Source organism: Uloborus diversus, chromosome 10 (genome assembly GCF_026930045.1).
Source record: "Uloborus diversus isolate 005 chromosome 10, Udiv.v.3.1, whole genome shotgun sequence".
NCBI lineage: Eukaryota > Metazoa > Arthropoda > Arachnida > Araneae > Uloboridae > Uloborus > Uloborus diversus.
In genome coordinates this window covers 44,978,821-44,997,346 of record NC_072740.1, presented here as the reverse complement: position 1 = coordinate 44,997,346, position 18,526 = coordinate 44,978,821, and the positions used below count along the sequence as shown (strand labels likewise).

The 18,526-nt window shown below is 34.2% G+C and overlaps 1 protein-coding gene across 1 annotated transcript in view; it reads right to left on the bottom strand.

Moving 5' to 3' along the window:
- The window catches only part of LOC129231351 (lachesin-like), a 283,555-nt gene that overhangs the window by 40,586 nt on the left and 224,443 nt on the right, over window positions 1-18,526 (bottom strand). Inside the window, exons 6-7 of the mRNA XM_054865643.1 lie at window positions 15,933-16,220; window positions 11,547-11,612 (exon numbers count right to left, since the gene is read on the bottom strand). Coding sequence (XP_054721618.1) covers window positions 11,547-11,612; window positions 15,933-16,220 — 354 coding nt within the window. The remainder of the gene's footprint in view (window positions 1-11,546; window positions 11,613-15,932; window positions 16,221-18,526) is intronic.

Genomic DNA, 18,526 nt, shown 5'->3' with positions numbered 1-18,526 from the left:
TCAATTTCTCACTTTGCGTGCACGTAGCGTGTCAGTACTGTTTTTGTGACCTTATGTTCCTTATTGATTCTTGCGTCTTATCCACTCCTTTAACACCTTTTAATAATTTGCTCAAGAATGTAAACTCACCCTGTATACTTGTATATCATATGCTTGTATGTAAGTGTTCTTATATATACGAGTATAAGCGAGCATATACGTGTATAGTAGAATGTATAGCTGTATGGATAAAAAATACTTGCAGATACCCATATACGTATTTATTGGCGCATTTATGTGAATACGTCTATGTACATGTCTACACAAGTATATATGTATATATATACGCATATACTCGTATATTTAACCCCGTTTACTGTAAAAACAACACCTATTAAGTAAGTTAATATTTAATTTGTATCAGCCTTATACCTAAAGATTAAGTGACATTAGAAGAACAATATTCGTTTAAGCCTAATATTATGACCACTTTACCCCATCTTACTTAAATTGTTCTAAAAAATTATCTAAAATAGATTCAGCTAACTGCTAATGAGTAAGAGTTCTTGAGACATGTAGGAAGCTTCCTGTTCAGTCAATCTGTTCCTAATTCTAACAAACAAAATTTCCCAAGGATGTTAAAATAGGTGTTTAGATTTTAAAATTTTTCATGTTCAAGCAAAATATTTTTTTTATCGAATAAAATTTTGCCAGTGGTAAACTTTTATATTCAAAATATAGTTTCTACCAGCCTTACTCTAAAATAAAATTTTCACATTCATTCGAACATTTATTTCCAAGCTATAGCCATTTATTTGACGTACGACCACTTTATCCCATTGACCACTTTCCCCCACCAGATCCTATTCAACTGTTGAAGAGTAGCCTTAAAAATGTAAATTAAGAAAAAAAAAAGAGAAATGTTAAGTTTTACATTTAAAGCACCAATCCACCTAAGAGGTGGAGTTACCAAAATTCAAACAATGTCCTCCTAAGTTTTATCTTAAGTTTCTCTAAACTGATCAAAAATGATCAAATTTTGCTCAATTCAAAACGTGAAGCCTTTTCTCCGCACGCACCCCACCTCTTAGCCATAGGCCTTAGGTTCCACCGCCCGGGGGGTCCGCGTAGCGGGCCCCCCGCACGGCTGAGTGCGGCGGTCGATAGTCGCATCATACCACGGACCCGGCTGGCACTCGTTGCGCCGGGGAAGGTCCCCGCGCCGGGCGCCAGCTCAGCTGCGAGTTTACCCGTTAAAAGAGAAATGTTAAGTTTTACATTTAAAACGTGAAGCCTGGGAAAGAGCCCCTTTCAGCACTATGATAGTCTTTGCAGAATATCTTTAAATCGGATATTATGAGAAATACATTCAGACGAATGTTTCTCATGTTTCAAAAGCCTACTTTTGAACTTCTTAAAAGATTTAAAACATATATTATATCAATTATTCGTTAAATCTTTTTTCTTGTCTCATTTTTATTTTAAGAGATATTTTTGAAGCGGTAAAATTCTAATGAGGACTTCTTTTACGCTCTCATTTTATAATTTTTCTAAAAAGCTCTTAAGGGAAAAGTTAAAGTTTAACTAAGGGAAAAGTTAAAGACTTAGTTAAAAAAAAAGAAATATACACTGCAACACATTTAAAATTTAAAAGTCATATTTATGTAAAATTTAAAATACATTATTCGGATAAATATCGCAAAAAACAATACAGTAATGTAGTAACATGAAAAATGACAACTTTTAATTGTTCTTTTTCTGAAACAAGCGGTTTTAATTAAATCATTTATTTAGCTTTTGCTTCTCCATGAACAATAAGTCAAGTAAGTTTTTGAAATAAAGTTGTGAAGTCGCCTTTTAAGGACTAATTGTTGTTAGAGAAATAAAAATACTAATGAAAACTCTGTGCTTTGATTTTTTAATGCATACATTATTTTTCTCATATATACAGTGTGACCACTAAATTAGCTTGTCACCCTCTTAATTTCGGGCGGATTTTTTTTTATCTTAATAAGTGTGGTGTCTAGGTATAGTAAATCGGATATGCATTATCGAATGAGACGGCTCACAGCGCCACCCTGCGGAAAACTGGGAAATTAGCTTTCGTATCTCGAAAACGCAACAATATAGGGGAAAAACTGCATTACAAAGTTGTAGAGCGCTATCGTAGAAGGTGGTTATTGAGTGCGTGGTATGATGTGCAGGGAATAGTTCACTGGGAGGTCCTGCCAACTCAACCAAACCTTCAATGCTTCCTTCAGCTGTCGACAGTTAGACAGGCGGCATTCAAATTTGGTAGAAAAGCGACCAGTTCTCATCAATTGTCATGGCGATATCCTTGATCATGATAACACCAGAACAAACTCTGCTGTAATCACTCGCCAATAGTTACTGGGCTTTGGTTAGGAGGTTTTAGCCTTCTCTATCTCCTGACTTGGCACCAACTGACTATCCCTTATTCTGTGCATTGAACAATTCCGTCAGTCTGAAAATTTGATGATCTTGATGCTGAGAAAATTTCCACCCAAGATTTTTTTTTTGAATGGAATCCGCCGGGAATTTACCGTTGTGGGATTCATCTCCAGCCAGAAAGATGTCAAGATGTCAAATATACTAATGGGGACTGTGCACAATTATAGATACTGCTCATTTTTTGTTCATTTGCTTTTCTTTGAAGGTAATAAAATCGGGTAAAACTTTTACACTCACCCAATAGTTTTTGTTAAGTGAGTGGCTTTAATGATGTTCTTAACTATTTCACAACATTTTTTAGAAGATTGTTGCTTTTGAGTTTCCAACTTAATCTTTCCTTACTGAGTGATGTGAATGTCAGCTAAGTAACTGTTTTCTTTCTAACTTTCCTTACCTAATACCAAGTATTTGCACAGAAAGAAATAAGCAAAGAAAAAAAAAATATGTACGGTTAAATCGTTATATTGCTTACATGGTCAAATGCTGTATGTTTTTACATCACGAGATATTTTTTTCGATTTTATCAGCCTACGATGTTGATAAAGCAGCAGTTTCTTTAACATTTTCATATTTATTGAATTCCGTTCGTGATAATCTGATCAAAGAAAGTGGATGATTTCACCGTGCGATTATTAAACGGCGGAATGCACTGTCTAGGTTTTAGACACGTGTTTCATCCACTTTATGGCCAAACATGATTTGATGTGAAGTAATTTTTGGTTTCTGAGAGTGCATTCTACGCAGGGCCTTGATTACCCAAAAGAATCAGGAAGCTTGAGCTTCCCCTCAGAATCAACAGAGGGCCCAAAAAACGACTTAAGGCTTTATAAAATACTTTAATCACGCGTGATAAATTTTATGAAGTGATAAATCCGAAACAACAGCTAACCACCCTTATCTGCTGCGAATCGGAGTACAAAAATATGTAATGTAAGAAAGTTCAATATATCTGAGAGGGGGGAGGGGAATAAACTTCAATTGGAAGTTTGCTTCGCCGTTTTTGGAAATAATACATACATCATTAGTGAATTTTGTTTCAGTGTGCGTAGAATTTTTAGAAAATATGTACTGAAAACAAAAGGTGGGGGCTCTGAAATGAGACTTTAGCTTCCCCTAACTTCAGATGTTAATCGGGCCTTGATTCTAAGTAATTCAACATGAAACTATTTTTTTCAGAGTATCAGCAACATAGCATAAAAATAAGTATAATTTAATTACAAATAAGTCAATCAGTTACAAGAAGTATTTGGACTCATTGAGGGACATTTCATATTTTAACACGCAGTTCACACGAATACAATCTTACATGCAAAAACACTTTAAATTATGCTTGAATAGTTATTCGCTCTCTAATAATGCTTGATTTGTGGGGAAATAAAAAACTATCAGCTATAATAATATTCTTCCTCTACAACTTCGGAAAAAAGGAAATACTTTAAAGCAAAGAAACCACTTTTTGTTTGCTAATGTAAATTATCGATTCATCATAATGAAAACGCTAATCGATGTCCGCACTTTTGTTTTCATTTTCATTATTTAAACCATCTGAAAGGGAATGGTTTCCATTAAGGTGAAAGCTCTTTAAACCGCTCAAGATTTCAAAAGCTAAGAAGGTTATAATTTTCCGCAAAGGGTGGAAAATATTTTTTCTCTTTGTAAGTTTCGAAAAGGAACAGAGAATATTTTAAATTTAGCACCACATTTTGCTTTTATTTAAGTAGTAAATTTTTATTTGTAGAACTAACAAATTGTTACAAGACCTTGACAAGTGTATGTGAATGCATACAGACTAACTTCTACGTGCACAGGATTATCTATTAAGTTTAATATATAATGAGTTTAAACCTACATTTAGATTTTGAAGCTCAACTCACCATCCACAAAATTATTGCCAATTTTGTCTACGCACAAGGAAAAAATGTACATATTACCACAAAAAAAAAAAAAAAAAAAAAAAACTCTTTTTGAATATACGAATTCAAGTTTGTAAAAGACGCTGGCGCATTCTAGAATCTAAATAATCCATGCCGTTTTGTCTTTCAGTAATGTTGAGGCGTACATCTTTGTTCTATAGCTCAATAATAGGATGAGGCGAAAAAAAAATGATATTTTGGGTAAGCAACTTCTAATATAGCAAAAAAAAGTTGTTTATTAGCATCCTAAATATAGAAAAAATAATTTAAAAATTAATATTTATGTCTTTAGATCGTGCATTAGCTTCAAAATATGAAAGAAGTTAAAAAATGGTCAATTTTCAAAATGTTTTACGCACTGTAAAAACGATTCAGAAACGTTCCTGGAAAATAATGGGCAGCTGGTGTGTACAATTTCTGCCAGTAACATATCTTGAAAAAACCAGGAACGTTTTCCGCTAAAATTCAGTAACCTTCTTAAAATGATCCTGGAAGCCTCCTGAAAAATTCAGAAATCTTCCCGTTTAAAGGCAGTCGTGTTTCTGGAACTGTAGAGCAAATTTTTGCAGTTATAGTATAATTGCTTGGCACCTTCCTGATTTATCACGGAAGTTCTAAAAGCAGTATTACAGGCATGGCCTAAAGCTAAAGCTGAATTGTAAGCAAGTATCAAGAACTTTCCTCGCCTGCAATTCTTAAAAGCCTACGTAGTCCATGGACTTATTCGCTCCCTTTGTTAGCTTAATCAGTCGGGACGGGCCATTATCGAACTGAAGCCGATACACTTTATAAATACGCTCAGCCAATCTTCAAACTGAGAGCTAAAAATATTCTTTACAATAGTGAAAAGTCTGCATTCGTGCAACTTGTAAGAATTCAGGAAACGTTTTGACAATGATACTTGATTTTTCAGGACGTGGATAAAAACCATTGAAATCCCGAAACGTTACATGGAAATACTCAGTAACGTTTCGGAATTTTTTACAGTGTGAAAACACAAACGTTTAAAATATTTGTTCCAATAAATTCAAAAGTTTTCCTTTTTAAACTCTCTTCAACTATCTTTTATATTATTTACATTCCTTTAGTTTTTAGTTTGCACATGAGCCGTTAAGTATAGTAAAATTGTTGAAAAAAAATCGATTTTTTTTGCACATTGCCACATTTTCTCTTTTGTAGCCTAGTTTTTTTCGTAATAAATGTGCACCTTAAAGCTCTTTGTTGGAAGAGCAATTACATTTTATACCATCAATATCCCAGCAGGTGGCATTATTTCGTGTTCCACCCGTCTCTTCCCATCTGTCATCATTGTTTGAAGATAATACTGTGAAAAAAGCTGTGTTTAAAAGTTAAGTGAATTTACATTTTCCTCTCCAACAAATCTACCAATGCGAAGTAACTGGTTTCAACTTGTTTTGCATGTGAAGGTTCCTAAAAACATAAATTAATGAATTTCACCTTCCCAGCTATTTTTAACGCCCAAATAAGGTGTTTCTATTTACCCTATAAACACTGTACTCGAGAGAAAATGGAAACAACTTAGCTATTCATTATATCTTTATTGCATCGAAGAGTAAAATACTAAATTTCAAGGATTTGGTCCATTGAGAAGAGATAAAATGGAGGGAGTGAGGACTTTGATTCGTGAAGGACAGACCCCAAGTCACGTGAGAGGTTTTAAAGAAAAGCATTGGAAGAAATCTGGTTTCTTTCGCTAGTTTCGTGTAAAACGTGTCAACCATTCGTCGTTATTGAATCACGTGACTTGAGGTCTTTGCTCCAGCTTTTGCTAAGCCAATGATTGGACTTTGCTCCCTCGATTTAATAATTCCTGCTCAAAGATTTGGTTTCTAGACATTTTATTCTGGAAGAACAGATAGTTCCCATTCCTTTGACTACAAACTATCCAGTTAAAGTCCTTTTGCACAACATATTCCACGTGTATATAAAATTGATATCAAAGAGTATTTTTCCTCTAATGTTATGTTTCATGAATCAGTAATTAAGTTTCAGCTTCAGTGAATTTCTGTATGTGCTTTAATATCAATTCATCTATCAAGTTTTCAAGTACCTGAAAGGCTGTTGTAGATAACATTGCGCTTAACATGTGATGCTGGGCTCCCAATTTCGTTCAAAATATCAAACTTTGATTTTCTTCAACCATAGTTTGTTCCTATTTGGGCGACGTTCAAAAATGTCTTCCTTTGCCAACTTTATAATTTCCATCTTTGAATGTTATTGGCGAATTCTTTTAAAATTTTCTTGGCGATCTGTATATTTTCTTGGAATATGTATTTTTTTTTTTATTAGAAAAATTATCATCAGTATTGCGATGAAAAGGAACAGAGATTGTCAGAGGTAGAGCATTGCAAGGTAATTTTCACTTGCATTTTTTCATCTCAATCTTTATCATTAGCATTAAAATACACATAATTACTACTCTAAATAAAAGAAATCATTATTCTCATCACCATCTGAGACATTTTCAGATAATTGTTATAAACATTCTTAAGTTTTCTGAACAGTAGCGGTGTCGTGATGTCTTTTTTACACATGTGTAACAAAACACAGAGAAAAGCTGGAAGACATGTTTAAGTTACTTTTATATGTTTATGTCTTTTTTACACATAAACATAATAAAGTAACTTCAAAATGTCTTCCAGCTTTCCTCTGTGTTTTGTTACTGAATTCAAACGTAGTTTGAGTTCAAAACCTATCATTATGACCTGGACTGAAAACTTTCACTATTCCTCCTTCTGGTGTGTCCCATATCAGGAATGACAGGACGAAGATGAAATGTACTACAGTTATTTCTAACAGAAGACATCTTTTTTCATCATTTATGCATAAACATTTCGTATGGATCAAATTGACCAGCTCCGTGCTTCTAGGAATAAGTGTTGAAAATCGGAAAATTATTTAAATTAAGAATATTTAAACAACAGCAAATTGTTGCTCACCTTAAATGATTAAAAGTCATTAATGTATTTTCCTCTTCAGTTGAAATTTTTCGCGCGTTGAGAAAACAAATATCGTTTCCGTCAAGTTGACCAGCTCCGCGGTTCTAATGTTTAGCTTCTAAACTGATTGTGCATGGTGCGATTATCTACCTACATCAAATTATGGAGAAACAGATGGGATGTTTTTAGTCACCCAATAGTTTCGCGCGTAAAAGGAAATGCGCTAAGGTACACTAAAAAAATTCCGAAGCGTTACTGAGCATTTCCGTGTAACGTTTCGGGAATTCAATGGTTTTATCCACTGGAAAAATCAACTATCATTGTCCAAAAGTTTCCTGAATTGCTACAAGTTGCACGAATGCTAACTTCTCACTGTTGTGAAGAATATTTTTAGCTCCCCGTTTAAAGATTAACTGAGCGTTTTTACAAAGTGCATCGGCTTCACTTCTATTACGGCCCGTTCATGCTGATTAAGCTCCCAAAGGGAGAGAATAAGTATGGACTGCATTGCTTTGCAAGAATTGCAGGCGAGTGAAATTCTCGATACTTGCTTCCAAGTCTGGTTTAGCTTTGCCATGTTTTCAATACTGCTTATGGAACTTTCTTAACAAATCAGGAAGGTGCCAAGCTATTATATCGTCGCTAAAAAGACAAATGGGCGTATCTAAAGAAAAATAAATAAATAAATAAATAAAATAAAATAAATAAATAAATAAATAAATGAGTTATGATCACCACAGAAATGTCCAAAGTCGGTTTTATAATATGACCAATGGGCGCATCTCTACAATAAATAGCAATAAAGTTACAGTCCATCACACTGGTGGTGGTTCTCCAGCGATACAGTAAACTGGAAATCTTTAAATCGGTTTTCTTCAAAATGCTAAAAGGTGAGATACGACCATTCTTCTTTTTAGCGACGATATTATACTTACCTAAATACTCTAAAGTTCCAGAGACACGACAGGCTTCAAATGGGAAGATTTCAAAAATTTTCAGGAGGCTTCCGGGATAATTTCAGAAAGGTTACTGAATTTTAGCGGAAAACGTTCCTGGTTTGTAAGGTATTTTACTGGCAGAAATTGGGGATATCAGCTGCCCATTATTTTCCAAGCACGTTTCTGAATCGTTTTTAAAGTGTAAAAGGAAACATGATTTATTTCTCCAACAAACAGTCATAAAATCAAATGTTTCATACCCAGTTATTCTCAGAGGTTGTCTTGGACGCTGTGCACAAAATTTTGTGTCTTAATTCATCAAAAAAAAAGAAAGAAAGATCTAAAACTGAAAAATTGAAATTTCGTTTCCATTTAGCCCAACTGACTCTACTTCGTCAGCCCCTCTATATTCCACAAATCATCAAATTTGAAACATTTTTCGATAACAGTACATATCTTCCAATAAAAATCTGGTTTGAAACTGCTTAGTGGTATAATTTATTGTTATTTATTTACTGCCTTTTTGTGGGCAAATAATGAACTTGACATCGTTATTTTAGAGAGAACATGACTTCCCGAGAATTCCTAACATCTCTTCCTCTCTGGTAGAGATTTCGGTAAAAGTTTAAAATCTGTACACTGTTTTGAAGTTTTTCTGTGTTCATATTTGTCATGACATTTTTACTCTCATCAGCGATTGTTTCACAGGTTAAAAAGGTGTAAGATTGACGGAGAAATAATAATAATAAAAAAAGTTCTTGATCCAAATACATTAAAAATTATACTCACCGAGCTACATGAAACATTTTGATCCACATTAACATAACATGACTGAGTACTTGAAATCCTTCAAGATTTTCTCAAGCAACTTAAAGGTAAATAACATATTTGGGAAGCACTCTCCGTTAAGAACCCGACGCTTTCTTTTGTTTCACAACCCTCTTGCACCTCTTTCTGACGATAACGCAAGTAAGTTTTGAAAAGAAAAAGACCCGCAAATTGGAGGGCTTAAGGGCGATTCTCGGAATGCATAAGTCAGCCTTAATTAAGTTGAAAAACGACAGGAGATTATCAAGAACCACGGGAAATCTGATAATTCTCTCATTTCCTTGCTGCTCCGATTAGAATAATTGGTGCCGATTGCAGAGTTTTATCACTACTCATTAGCGGGAAACGATAGGCTCCGCTAATTACCTTCTCAATAGAGCTGCAAAAAATAGGAGAAAATCCTTGATCATGTCGGAGACTGAGATTTTGGCGAAGGAAAAAATGCGTTTGTCGTCTGCGAAACTTCCCGCCGCGTTAAGAGAGCACTGCTGCAAATACATAAAATTATTACAGAATTTGGTCTGGTAGTCAAGAAGGAGAAAAAAAGTCTTCGGAAATTTAATGCAAAATAAAACATGAATAGCCTGTTTAATGTTTTTTGAGCATACTATCTGAAATTAACTAGGGAACATTTCTCTAAACCACTTTAACCACGATGTTACTAAATTTTTTTCACATTATGAGCTAAGGACTTTTTTCTCTCAAGGTATTGTACATAAATAATATCATGACTCTAAGAGGGGGGGGGGGGGGCTCGGGAAATTGGGAGAGTTTGTAACAAGGGGGAGGGATGTTGTAACAAGAATTGTGACATCACGCCTTTATTATGAAAATTAGTCAATGGAAAAATACGTGACATCTAACGGGGGGCGGGGCGGTAAAGTGAAAGTTTGTGACTTGTGACACAATGGGGTGAAGGTTCAAATTTATTAAAAAATGTGACATCATTTATATATTGGAATACCCCCAATGCCAACGCCTCTCGTAAACTAACCTCTCTTGTTACAAACACTTCCGGTCATGGAGAGCTGTTTTGCGAGGTTTCTTATATCGAAGTAACAATTGGAAATTTTACAATTTGGAGTAATTAGTGTTGTCCAGGGAAATCTTGCAGTTTAAAATTAGCATCCTTAGAGTTTTATTACAGAATGAACTGCAATAAAATAATTAAAACTTCCCGACGTTATTATTATTTTATGCATTTTACTTTGAAAGAACGTGATGTGAGAAGTACTGGATGGTCGTATCTAAACACTGTATCTAATGACCGTAACTAAACACCTCGAAACGAGAAGAAATGTTTTTCAAAGTTCAAGTCAAGTATTTTGACGACAGAAACTATTTGGAATCATTACTTCTGTATGTCTTTAAATTTCTCACGAGACTCGCATTGTCTATACATGTTTATAATAGACTTGCAAATGAAACTTTTAAACTTCTTTTTAGTAAAGGAATAACTGGTGTTAAATATTTGTTCTCAAAAGGAAACAGTTCAGAACATTGTCGCATGTCGATCTTTCGAGAAACATGAACAATTTCAAAGAGAAATATAGAAGGTCTAGTTATTTCAAAATTCACTCGTACACTAATCAAAGTAAATTTCAAAACTGAAAATCTCGGTGAAAGACGGGGACAGCTCCACTTTTAGCTCGTTTTGTGCTTTCAGTTGTAATATATGAAGAGAAACAACAACAAGACATTTCCACCCATTATTCTGTAAGATAGTAAAGGAAATGAGCTGCAACTGAGTTACATTTTAGGAAAAAAAAAGATGTAACATCTTAAAAATTCGAAGAATCATTTTGAAGCTAAAATACTTTTTATTGCAAGACTCGCATTGTTTTCTTATTAGAAACCGATATTATTTGTGTTATTATTAAAAATCCAAAACGAATTTGGATTATTATGCGTATTTGGCGGAAAAACGGGACCGCTCCAACATGTAACAATTAATTACGTGTAGGAAACATTATATTTTATTAAAATTTCATTAAAATTTATTTTATGGAGAAAATTTCAATATTTTTAATATAAAGACAAATTTTTAAAAATGAATTCTTGACAGGGTTTTTTGTGAGTTCTGAAAGTTTTTGAAACGTGGAGCTGTCCCCTTCTTGCCCCGAGGTCTTCCAATTTGAGATCCCTTTACCGGAAAATTGGGGATCGTATACTAATTGAAATAACTTCTTGGAATTACTGTATTTGCTTGGAATTGAAATAACTGCATAGTTTTAAGAAATATCTTTGTGCAGAAAAGTAAAAGGAGATATTACAAGGTTAATTCCCACAAAATTGACGAGAACTGCAATTTTTAAGCCTTTTAATAGTCCCTGCAAATACCAAGGAAAGTTCGAAATCCCGTGTATAAAAAAACATAAATGTTGCATTCATATAATATATTATGCACAGAAATATTTTCACAGAAATACGTTGGAGAAAATATTCATTATTCTTACCTTCTGAGCTCTGACGCCTCACTGCTGATGTGTCCTTGGTGGGTATGCTTGTTGGTGGCTGAAGTTCTAAAATAAAAGACATGGAGAAAATAAAACGTTTAACCTATTGAATAGAATGCAGGTATTTAACGAATTGGAAACACAATACAACATGAACCTTACGTAATTATGGTTCTTCAGAAGAACCAATTTTGTTAATTCATAAATTGTGAATGGTACAGTTTATGATTTTTAAAGCAAAGATTAACTCCATCTCCTCATTCGCAAACCGCCAAAACGGAAAAAAAATCAATTGAATTTTGTAACTTTTGGTCAAACGTTTTGCAAGAAGTCCGGTCGGAAGAGGCCTAACTTAGCTCAAGCAGTTATTCTTTGGTTCGGCAAGTTCTCTAATTCAGCACCGTGCTCTGTAATCTCTGGCATTTGAATTTTCAATTGGGTTCTGTTGACGTAGAAATTTTTAATCCAGCATATCCTACAACCTGACAGAATAAATCAAAATCTGCGTTTTTTTCCTTTGTAATTTTAGTGCTTCACTAAGGAAACTAAAGTATTCGGGTCAATTTAAAACTCCATCTGAAAATCGATAACTGCATTCGCAAACCGCCAAAACGGAAAAAGAATCAATTGAATTTTGTAACTTTTGGTCAAAGGTTTTGCGTCCGTTAGTACTGCTGTTTTTTTGTCGGAAGAGGCTTAACTTAGCTCAAGCAGTCATTCTTTGGTTCGGCAAGTTCTCTAATTCAGCACCGTGTTCTGTAATCTCTTGCATTTGAGTTTTCAATTGAGTTCTGTTGGCGTTGAAGTTTTCTTGTCTTGTGAGTGCCGTACGATAGATTACTTTCGGTGGTTCCATCAAACTACATTGCTGTTTGATAATCATGCAGTACCGTTGATCCAGCACATCCTACAACCTGAAAGGATGAATCAAAATTGCCCCTACTGCGTTTTTTTTTTTTTTTTTGTAATTTTAGTGTTTAATTAGGGAAAGTAAAGTACTCGGGTCAATTAACATAAAAAAAAAGAAACGACAATGACGATAATAATGGTCCGGTTCTCTTCATTTTTTTGCGTGAAACTCTGATTCGGTCGATCAATCAATGTTTAAGTAACGTTTACTCTACAACCAACATTTTAGATTCAAAAACATCTTTTTGTGTTATTGATATTGTGGGTACAAACTTTGTTTACCTTCTGTAATAGTAAATAGAAAAGTTATTTTTAATTTTTGAAACCGTTTCCTAAAAATGATCAAGTGAAATTTTCTTGTGTGTTCTTATTCCACATCACAAGTTCTTTCCAAACATGCTTGTTCGTTGGAAAGACGGTTGTTAAATACAAATTTCTCCATAATGACTAATGTAAAGTAGATATTAAGTGTTCAAATTTGAATGAAAAAAAATCCAATCAAAAAATTAAACATTGGACTGAGGTGTCGTGACAGAAATATTTCGAGCAAAAAATTTGTTTTCGGAATCGAACTTTTCCTTCTAAAGTTATTTACTTACAAATCAACCTAGTGAGACACATTTCCTCATTTTATAAACACATTTTCAAACTTTTTCTTTTCAATTTTTTTAGTTGAATCTATACTTATTAAAAAATATATATAATGCAAATGTAAAGATAATTAAGACCCATTTCATGTATTTTTAAAAACTTTTGCTGGAGAGTTAGGCCAAGGAGATCTTTTATCTATTTTATCACTAATATCCCCTTCAGGCATTTTAAAGCGAAAAAAAAGGTCTTAAATGCGATTTAGTTATTATAACTGAGTTATTAAGTTTGTATATTTGAATAAAATGCCTGCTCGTTCAAATTTTTTTCAAAACACAATAAGAAAATTCTCTATATAGGGCAAAATAAAGAAAAAAAAAAAAAAAACCCGGATAATTTTCGATAAAATTTCCGATCTATTCTACCATGTTCAAAGTGGTACTGGTCAACTGTCATTTCGTAATGTAAACGGACGCTGTCTCAATTCCCAACTTCGTTCATTAAACTGGCCTACTATTTCTTTGTAAACGCGCCAATAAAATTACACGCGAGGAATTTTAAAATTCCTCGAGTGCAATGCATTTCAGTTAGTTATTTTAAAACCATAATGCAGTTACTGTTGCTCTTAATACTAAATATTAAACAGAAAGTTTATTTCGCTTTTATGACAGCATTTCTGCTTTAAAATCACGGTTTAAAAATAAAAAGCAGTTATATAAAATAACACAGAACAAAAGAGATAAAATGTGAGGATGCAGTATTTGTACAGAGCCAAATAATTACATATTTACTGACTTATGTTAGACCATAGATTTATTTAAGAAATATTTCGTAAGTCATTTAACATTTTCAGCAAATCGAGAAATTGCAGATAAAATTTAATGTTTTGCAAGTAATTTTATTTTAAAAAAACCTGTGAAATATTCTTGATCACAATCATGTGACACAGATAAAACTTTTATGTTTGAGTTCTGAAAAATAAAAATTAGACAGTCAAAAATTAAATTGAATTTGCTTACGAGCGAGTGACCCCAAAACGGATAAATAAAAGGGGAAACGGTTGCAGTCGACTAACGTGAATTCACTTATCTAGTCTTTTAATTCATTTATTTCCACAGAAGGTGAGAAGTCTGTACTTTAGGTTTTGTCAAGTGATCATTTTTGCGTGCACAAAGGAAGCGTTTAAAACAAGGTTTCTAATTACCATCTACTGACACATCAACATTTACCAGACTAAAATGACCTTTCCGGGAGCTTGTTTGCATGTTCTCTCCAGTTATAATAGGGAGGGGGGGGGGGAGGGGTCCTTAGTTTATTGGTCAAATATCAATTTTATATTTTTATGAGTCCTATTTCTTTTCTTTTTGGGTTAGTAAGTAACTGAAAAAAGCCGTTTAAAAAAATTAATAACGACATGAGAAGCAAAAGAGATAGAAAATTAAATAAAAAAGTCTAATTCCTTAATTTTTGCAACATGATTTATGAACTATATTTGAATTTTAAGACAAATATTTAATAGAAAAATAACTAAATTAAAGACTAGAACTGCTTAACGACAATATAAATTATTTTAGCGTTATTAGGGAATACCGCCTCCTGCACACTGTCGTTCACCAACTCCCAGGAACTGCAAGCAGTTCCATTTGGATCGCGTCCTGGCACACTAAAAAAAAAGAGAGAGAGAAAAAAAAGTCCAGAAACGTTTCTAAATATATGGGTTAGCTACCGTTCAAGTATTTTTCAAAAACGTTTTTGAGTATTTCGGAGACTTCTTTATGTAATTTTCAAAAACGTTTCTAAGTGGGCCAGAAACCTTTTTCTGTAATCGAAAAAACTTTTGAGTATTTTGGAAACTTTCTTCTGCATTATTCGGAAACTTTTTAAGTTATTTCAAGAAATTCTGAAAAAAAGCTTTTGACATTTGCAGGCACTGTAACTGCACCATACATTCAGAAAAGTTTTTTTTTTTTTTTTTGAGTGTAGGACCTTGAGCGATTCATTCATTTTTCGATTCATTTAGCCAAACATTAATGCAGAAGATAGGCATAAAAAATTATTATTCAAACAAATACTAACCGGAAAAATCACCTGAATGTTTGTTCAGGTTAGTTGTTGTAGGTTAGTACATTCAGGTTAGTTGTTGTAATGTTGAAAGGAAAATGTACATATCAAAGTGTATAAAAGTACGCAGGAGAAACAGCATTATATAAATTTGAATAGAAATGTCTTAAAAAGGATAGCTATTTTTTCCACTTTTGGGTATTTTTAATTCTCCTTAACCTTAAGTAATTTCAAAACATTTGATTTTTTTTTCGTTTCATATAATCTTAAGGTAAATAATATGAAATGAGCGATGAAGTAATTTATTAATAAAGAAAAATGATAAAATTTTGCATATTGTGTTTAGAATTTCGAAATCTATTCACCTTAACTTTCGTGTTATTAACATCGTAGAATCACAGATGGAGAGAAGGAAAAACAAATCAGTGGTTGACAATACAATGCATGCTTGTTTCTGTACTTCTAAATGGTACATTATTTTACCTATTTTAGAGTCAACACTATTTGGTTTTCTTCATTTTATTCCCCTTTTATTACATATCAAGTCATACATGAGATCAACATGTTTACTAAGTTCTGTCAAGTGTACTTAACGGGACATGCAGGCAATTTCGTTTTGTGAAGAAAAACAGAACAATGTTTACGCACGTTAAATGAATAATATGATATTATAAGAACATTACTAGTCCGATTAAGATTCATCTATAAATCGATGGAGAATGACCGATAGGGAAATCACTTGCTTCAATTGCACAATCTTCTACTTAGCTGTTTCAATCGATCCGAGCAAAATGATGAAAAGGATATTAAAATACTTTATTGACTTACCGTAAAGTTGGACTGAACCTTCAGTGGATCCTAACGAATTTTTGGAGAAACACATGTATGTTCCATAGTCTTGCTTCTGGAAATTTTTTATCGTTAATCTCATGTGTGTCTTGTAGGTTTTGTCCTTAGTTTCAACGTGAAGTTTTTCATTTGAAATCAACATTTCTCCTGGTCTTCGACTCCAGTAATTAATGGAACTTGGATAAGCTTCTGCATGGCAGTTCAGGGTTACATCCCGTCCAAGTGGAACGCCTACCATCGTATTTGGAATCCATAGAACGGGTGGAACTAAATGTTCAGAAGAAACACTATACATATATATATTCAGGATAACATGACATATCAAGAAACAGAAAACGTGAAAAATACAAAATTTTAAAGCATTAAAAAGGGGAAAAGCAAATACAAAATAAGACCAAAAGAGTTACGTGAAGCAGGGACTGACACGTCCCCCCATTAGGGAGAAAGCCAGCTTCGTACTTAATTAGGGTCTTTCTATTTAGCATCAGGAAAGATCTCAAAAATATGCTACCTTCCCCAAGAGCTTTAACACATGAACAAAATTGGAATTGAATGGAGCAAAATGACTAACCTGCAAAAGTGCGGCAGTCACGAAGAAAAGAACGCAAGCAACAATGGCCAATATACTGCGTTCTTTTCTGCATTTTGTATTCCTGACATATCTGTTTCTTGATATTTCACGTTTTTCTTGAATATGTTATTACAGTTTTTGTTTCTTGCAGTTTTGCACTGAAACTACAGTACATATTCTGTTGTTTCTTGCGTCGTTAAATTTTTTCAATTCTTGAAAACGTTTTATTTGAAATCTATTACGTGTATTATGTTTATATACACTGGTGGAAAAAAATCTCAACACCAAGAAAGATTTGCGATAGATAGACGAAATGTGGTTGGCGTGTTTATACATCTGAAAGATGACATTCATTCAAATTTCGCTCTTCACTCATAAGTCACACTAGCAGTGCCACTAAGAACTTGCAAATTAGGGTTGCTATAAATGGGTGCTGTAAAGTTCATAAACGTTATTTTCCTGTGAAATTTAACACATTGATTTGATGTTAGCCAAGAATGCCTTTAAGAAAACGAAGAAGCCGTTATTAACAGCTCACCGATTTTATTGAAGTCGTAAAATAGGGCTACGAGACGGTGGATTTTTTTCCTGCGATATTGTATAAAGACTTGGCCGGAATATATCCATTGCGCATGATTGTTAGAAGCAGTGGTCCAGGGATGGTTCTGCTTCAAGAAGATCGGGTTCCGGGAGGCCACGTGGCACTACTGAGAAATAATTTCGCCGTATATGGCGTACGCCTGTGGAGCATCCTACTGCGTCTACGGCAGAAATTTGAGTTGCAGTTGGTACCACAGTCTGTCAGAAATAGGTTACTTCACGGACTGCTCCGAGCCAGGCACCCTGTAGATTGCATTCCACTAATGCCAAGACACTGCCGTTTGTGCTGCCAGTGGTGTCAAGCCAGAGCTCATTGAAATACGGAGTGGAGTTCCGTTGTGTTGTTCTCATGAAAGCAGATTCTGCCTTGGTACCAGGGATGGTCGTGTGTTGGTCAGAACGAGGTCAGGGGAACGCCTGAAACCAAACTGTTTGCTGCCTAAACTCACTGGACCTACGCCTGGAGTCATGGCCTGAGGAGCAATTTCCTGGGACATCGGGGGCACTCTCGTGTTATTCCAAACTCACGGACTGCAAGTGTGTACGTCAGTCTGGTATTTCAACCTGTAGTGTTGTCCTTCATGAACAGCACATAAGGGGGAGGTTACCAAAAAGATAACGCTCGCTCTCACACTGCTGTTGTAACGTGCTTTAGACAATGTAATGTAATTTAGATATTTTAAGCAATTCTGCGTAAGCATTATTACTTCGCATAGCTTTTATAAAAATGCAATACTAACTTATATTCTAAACTGTTGGTGTATCTGCTTCAAAAATTCGTACTAGAAGATAACACAAAACATACGTCTTTGTTTCGTCTGAGAACCGACTGCAACTAGTAGCTACACTAGGGGCTCAGCTCGCTTCGCTCACCAGTAATCAGGGCACCACATGAATTGTGTAATAATGAAAGTAAAAATTAATATGAAAAATAAATATAACTTTTTTTGACACTTTAATTGTTATTTGCTCTCGTTTTTATGTTATCGATACATTCTTACAGTCTGCCGAAATTTTAAGAAAAGTCTCCAAATTTAAAAACTTGGCGGAAATTCGAAGATAACACGCGACTTCCCCGTCTACTTGTGACGAACATCCATTTGCAAAGCGTGTGAAACCTGCCTTTCATTTCGCACTGAAACTTGCTAATGTTGGCAACTTTTTCTATAACTTCGGAAACGAGAGCAAATAACTTATCCGTCCAAAATATGTTCTACTGTGCTATTTCGATTGCGTTTTTTTTTACATTTTTCATTATTGTCGTATTTTATGGTTTACTGGTTACAAGGAAGAACAATTTCAGTTTGCTATTTTCAGTTTCGTGGGCCCAGCGTTTGCGAGATGCTATCGTAAGTAATTGAATGTGTACTGCACACTCTGCACACATATGTGCTCAGAGCAT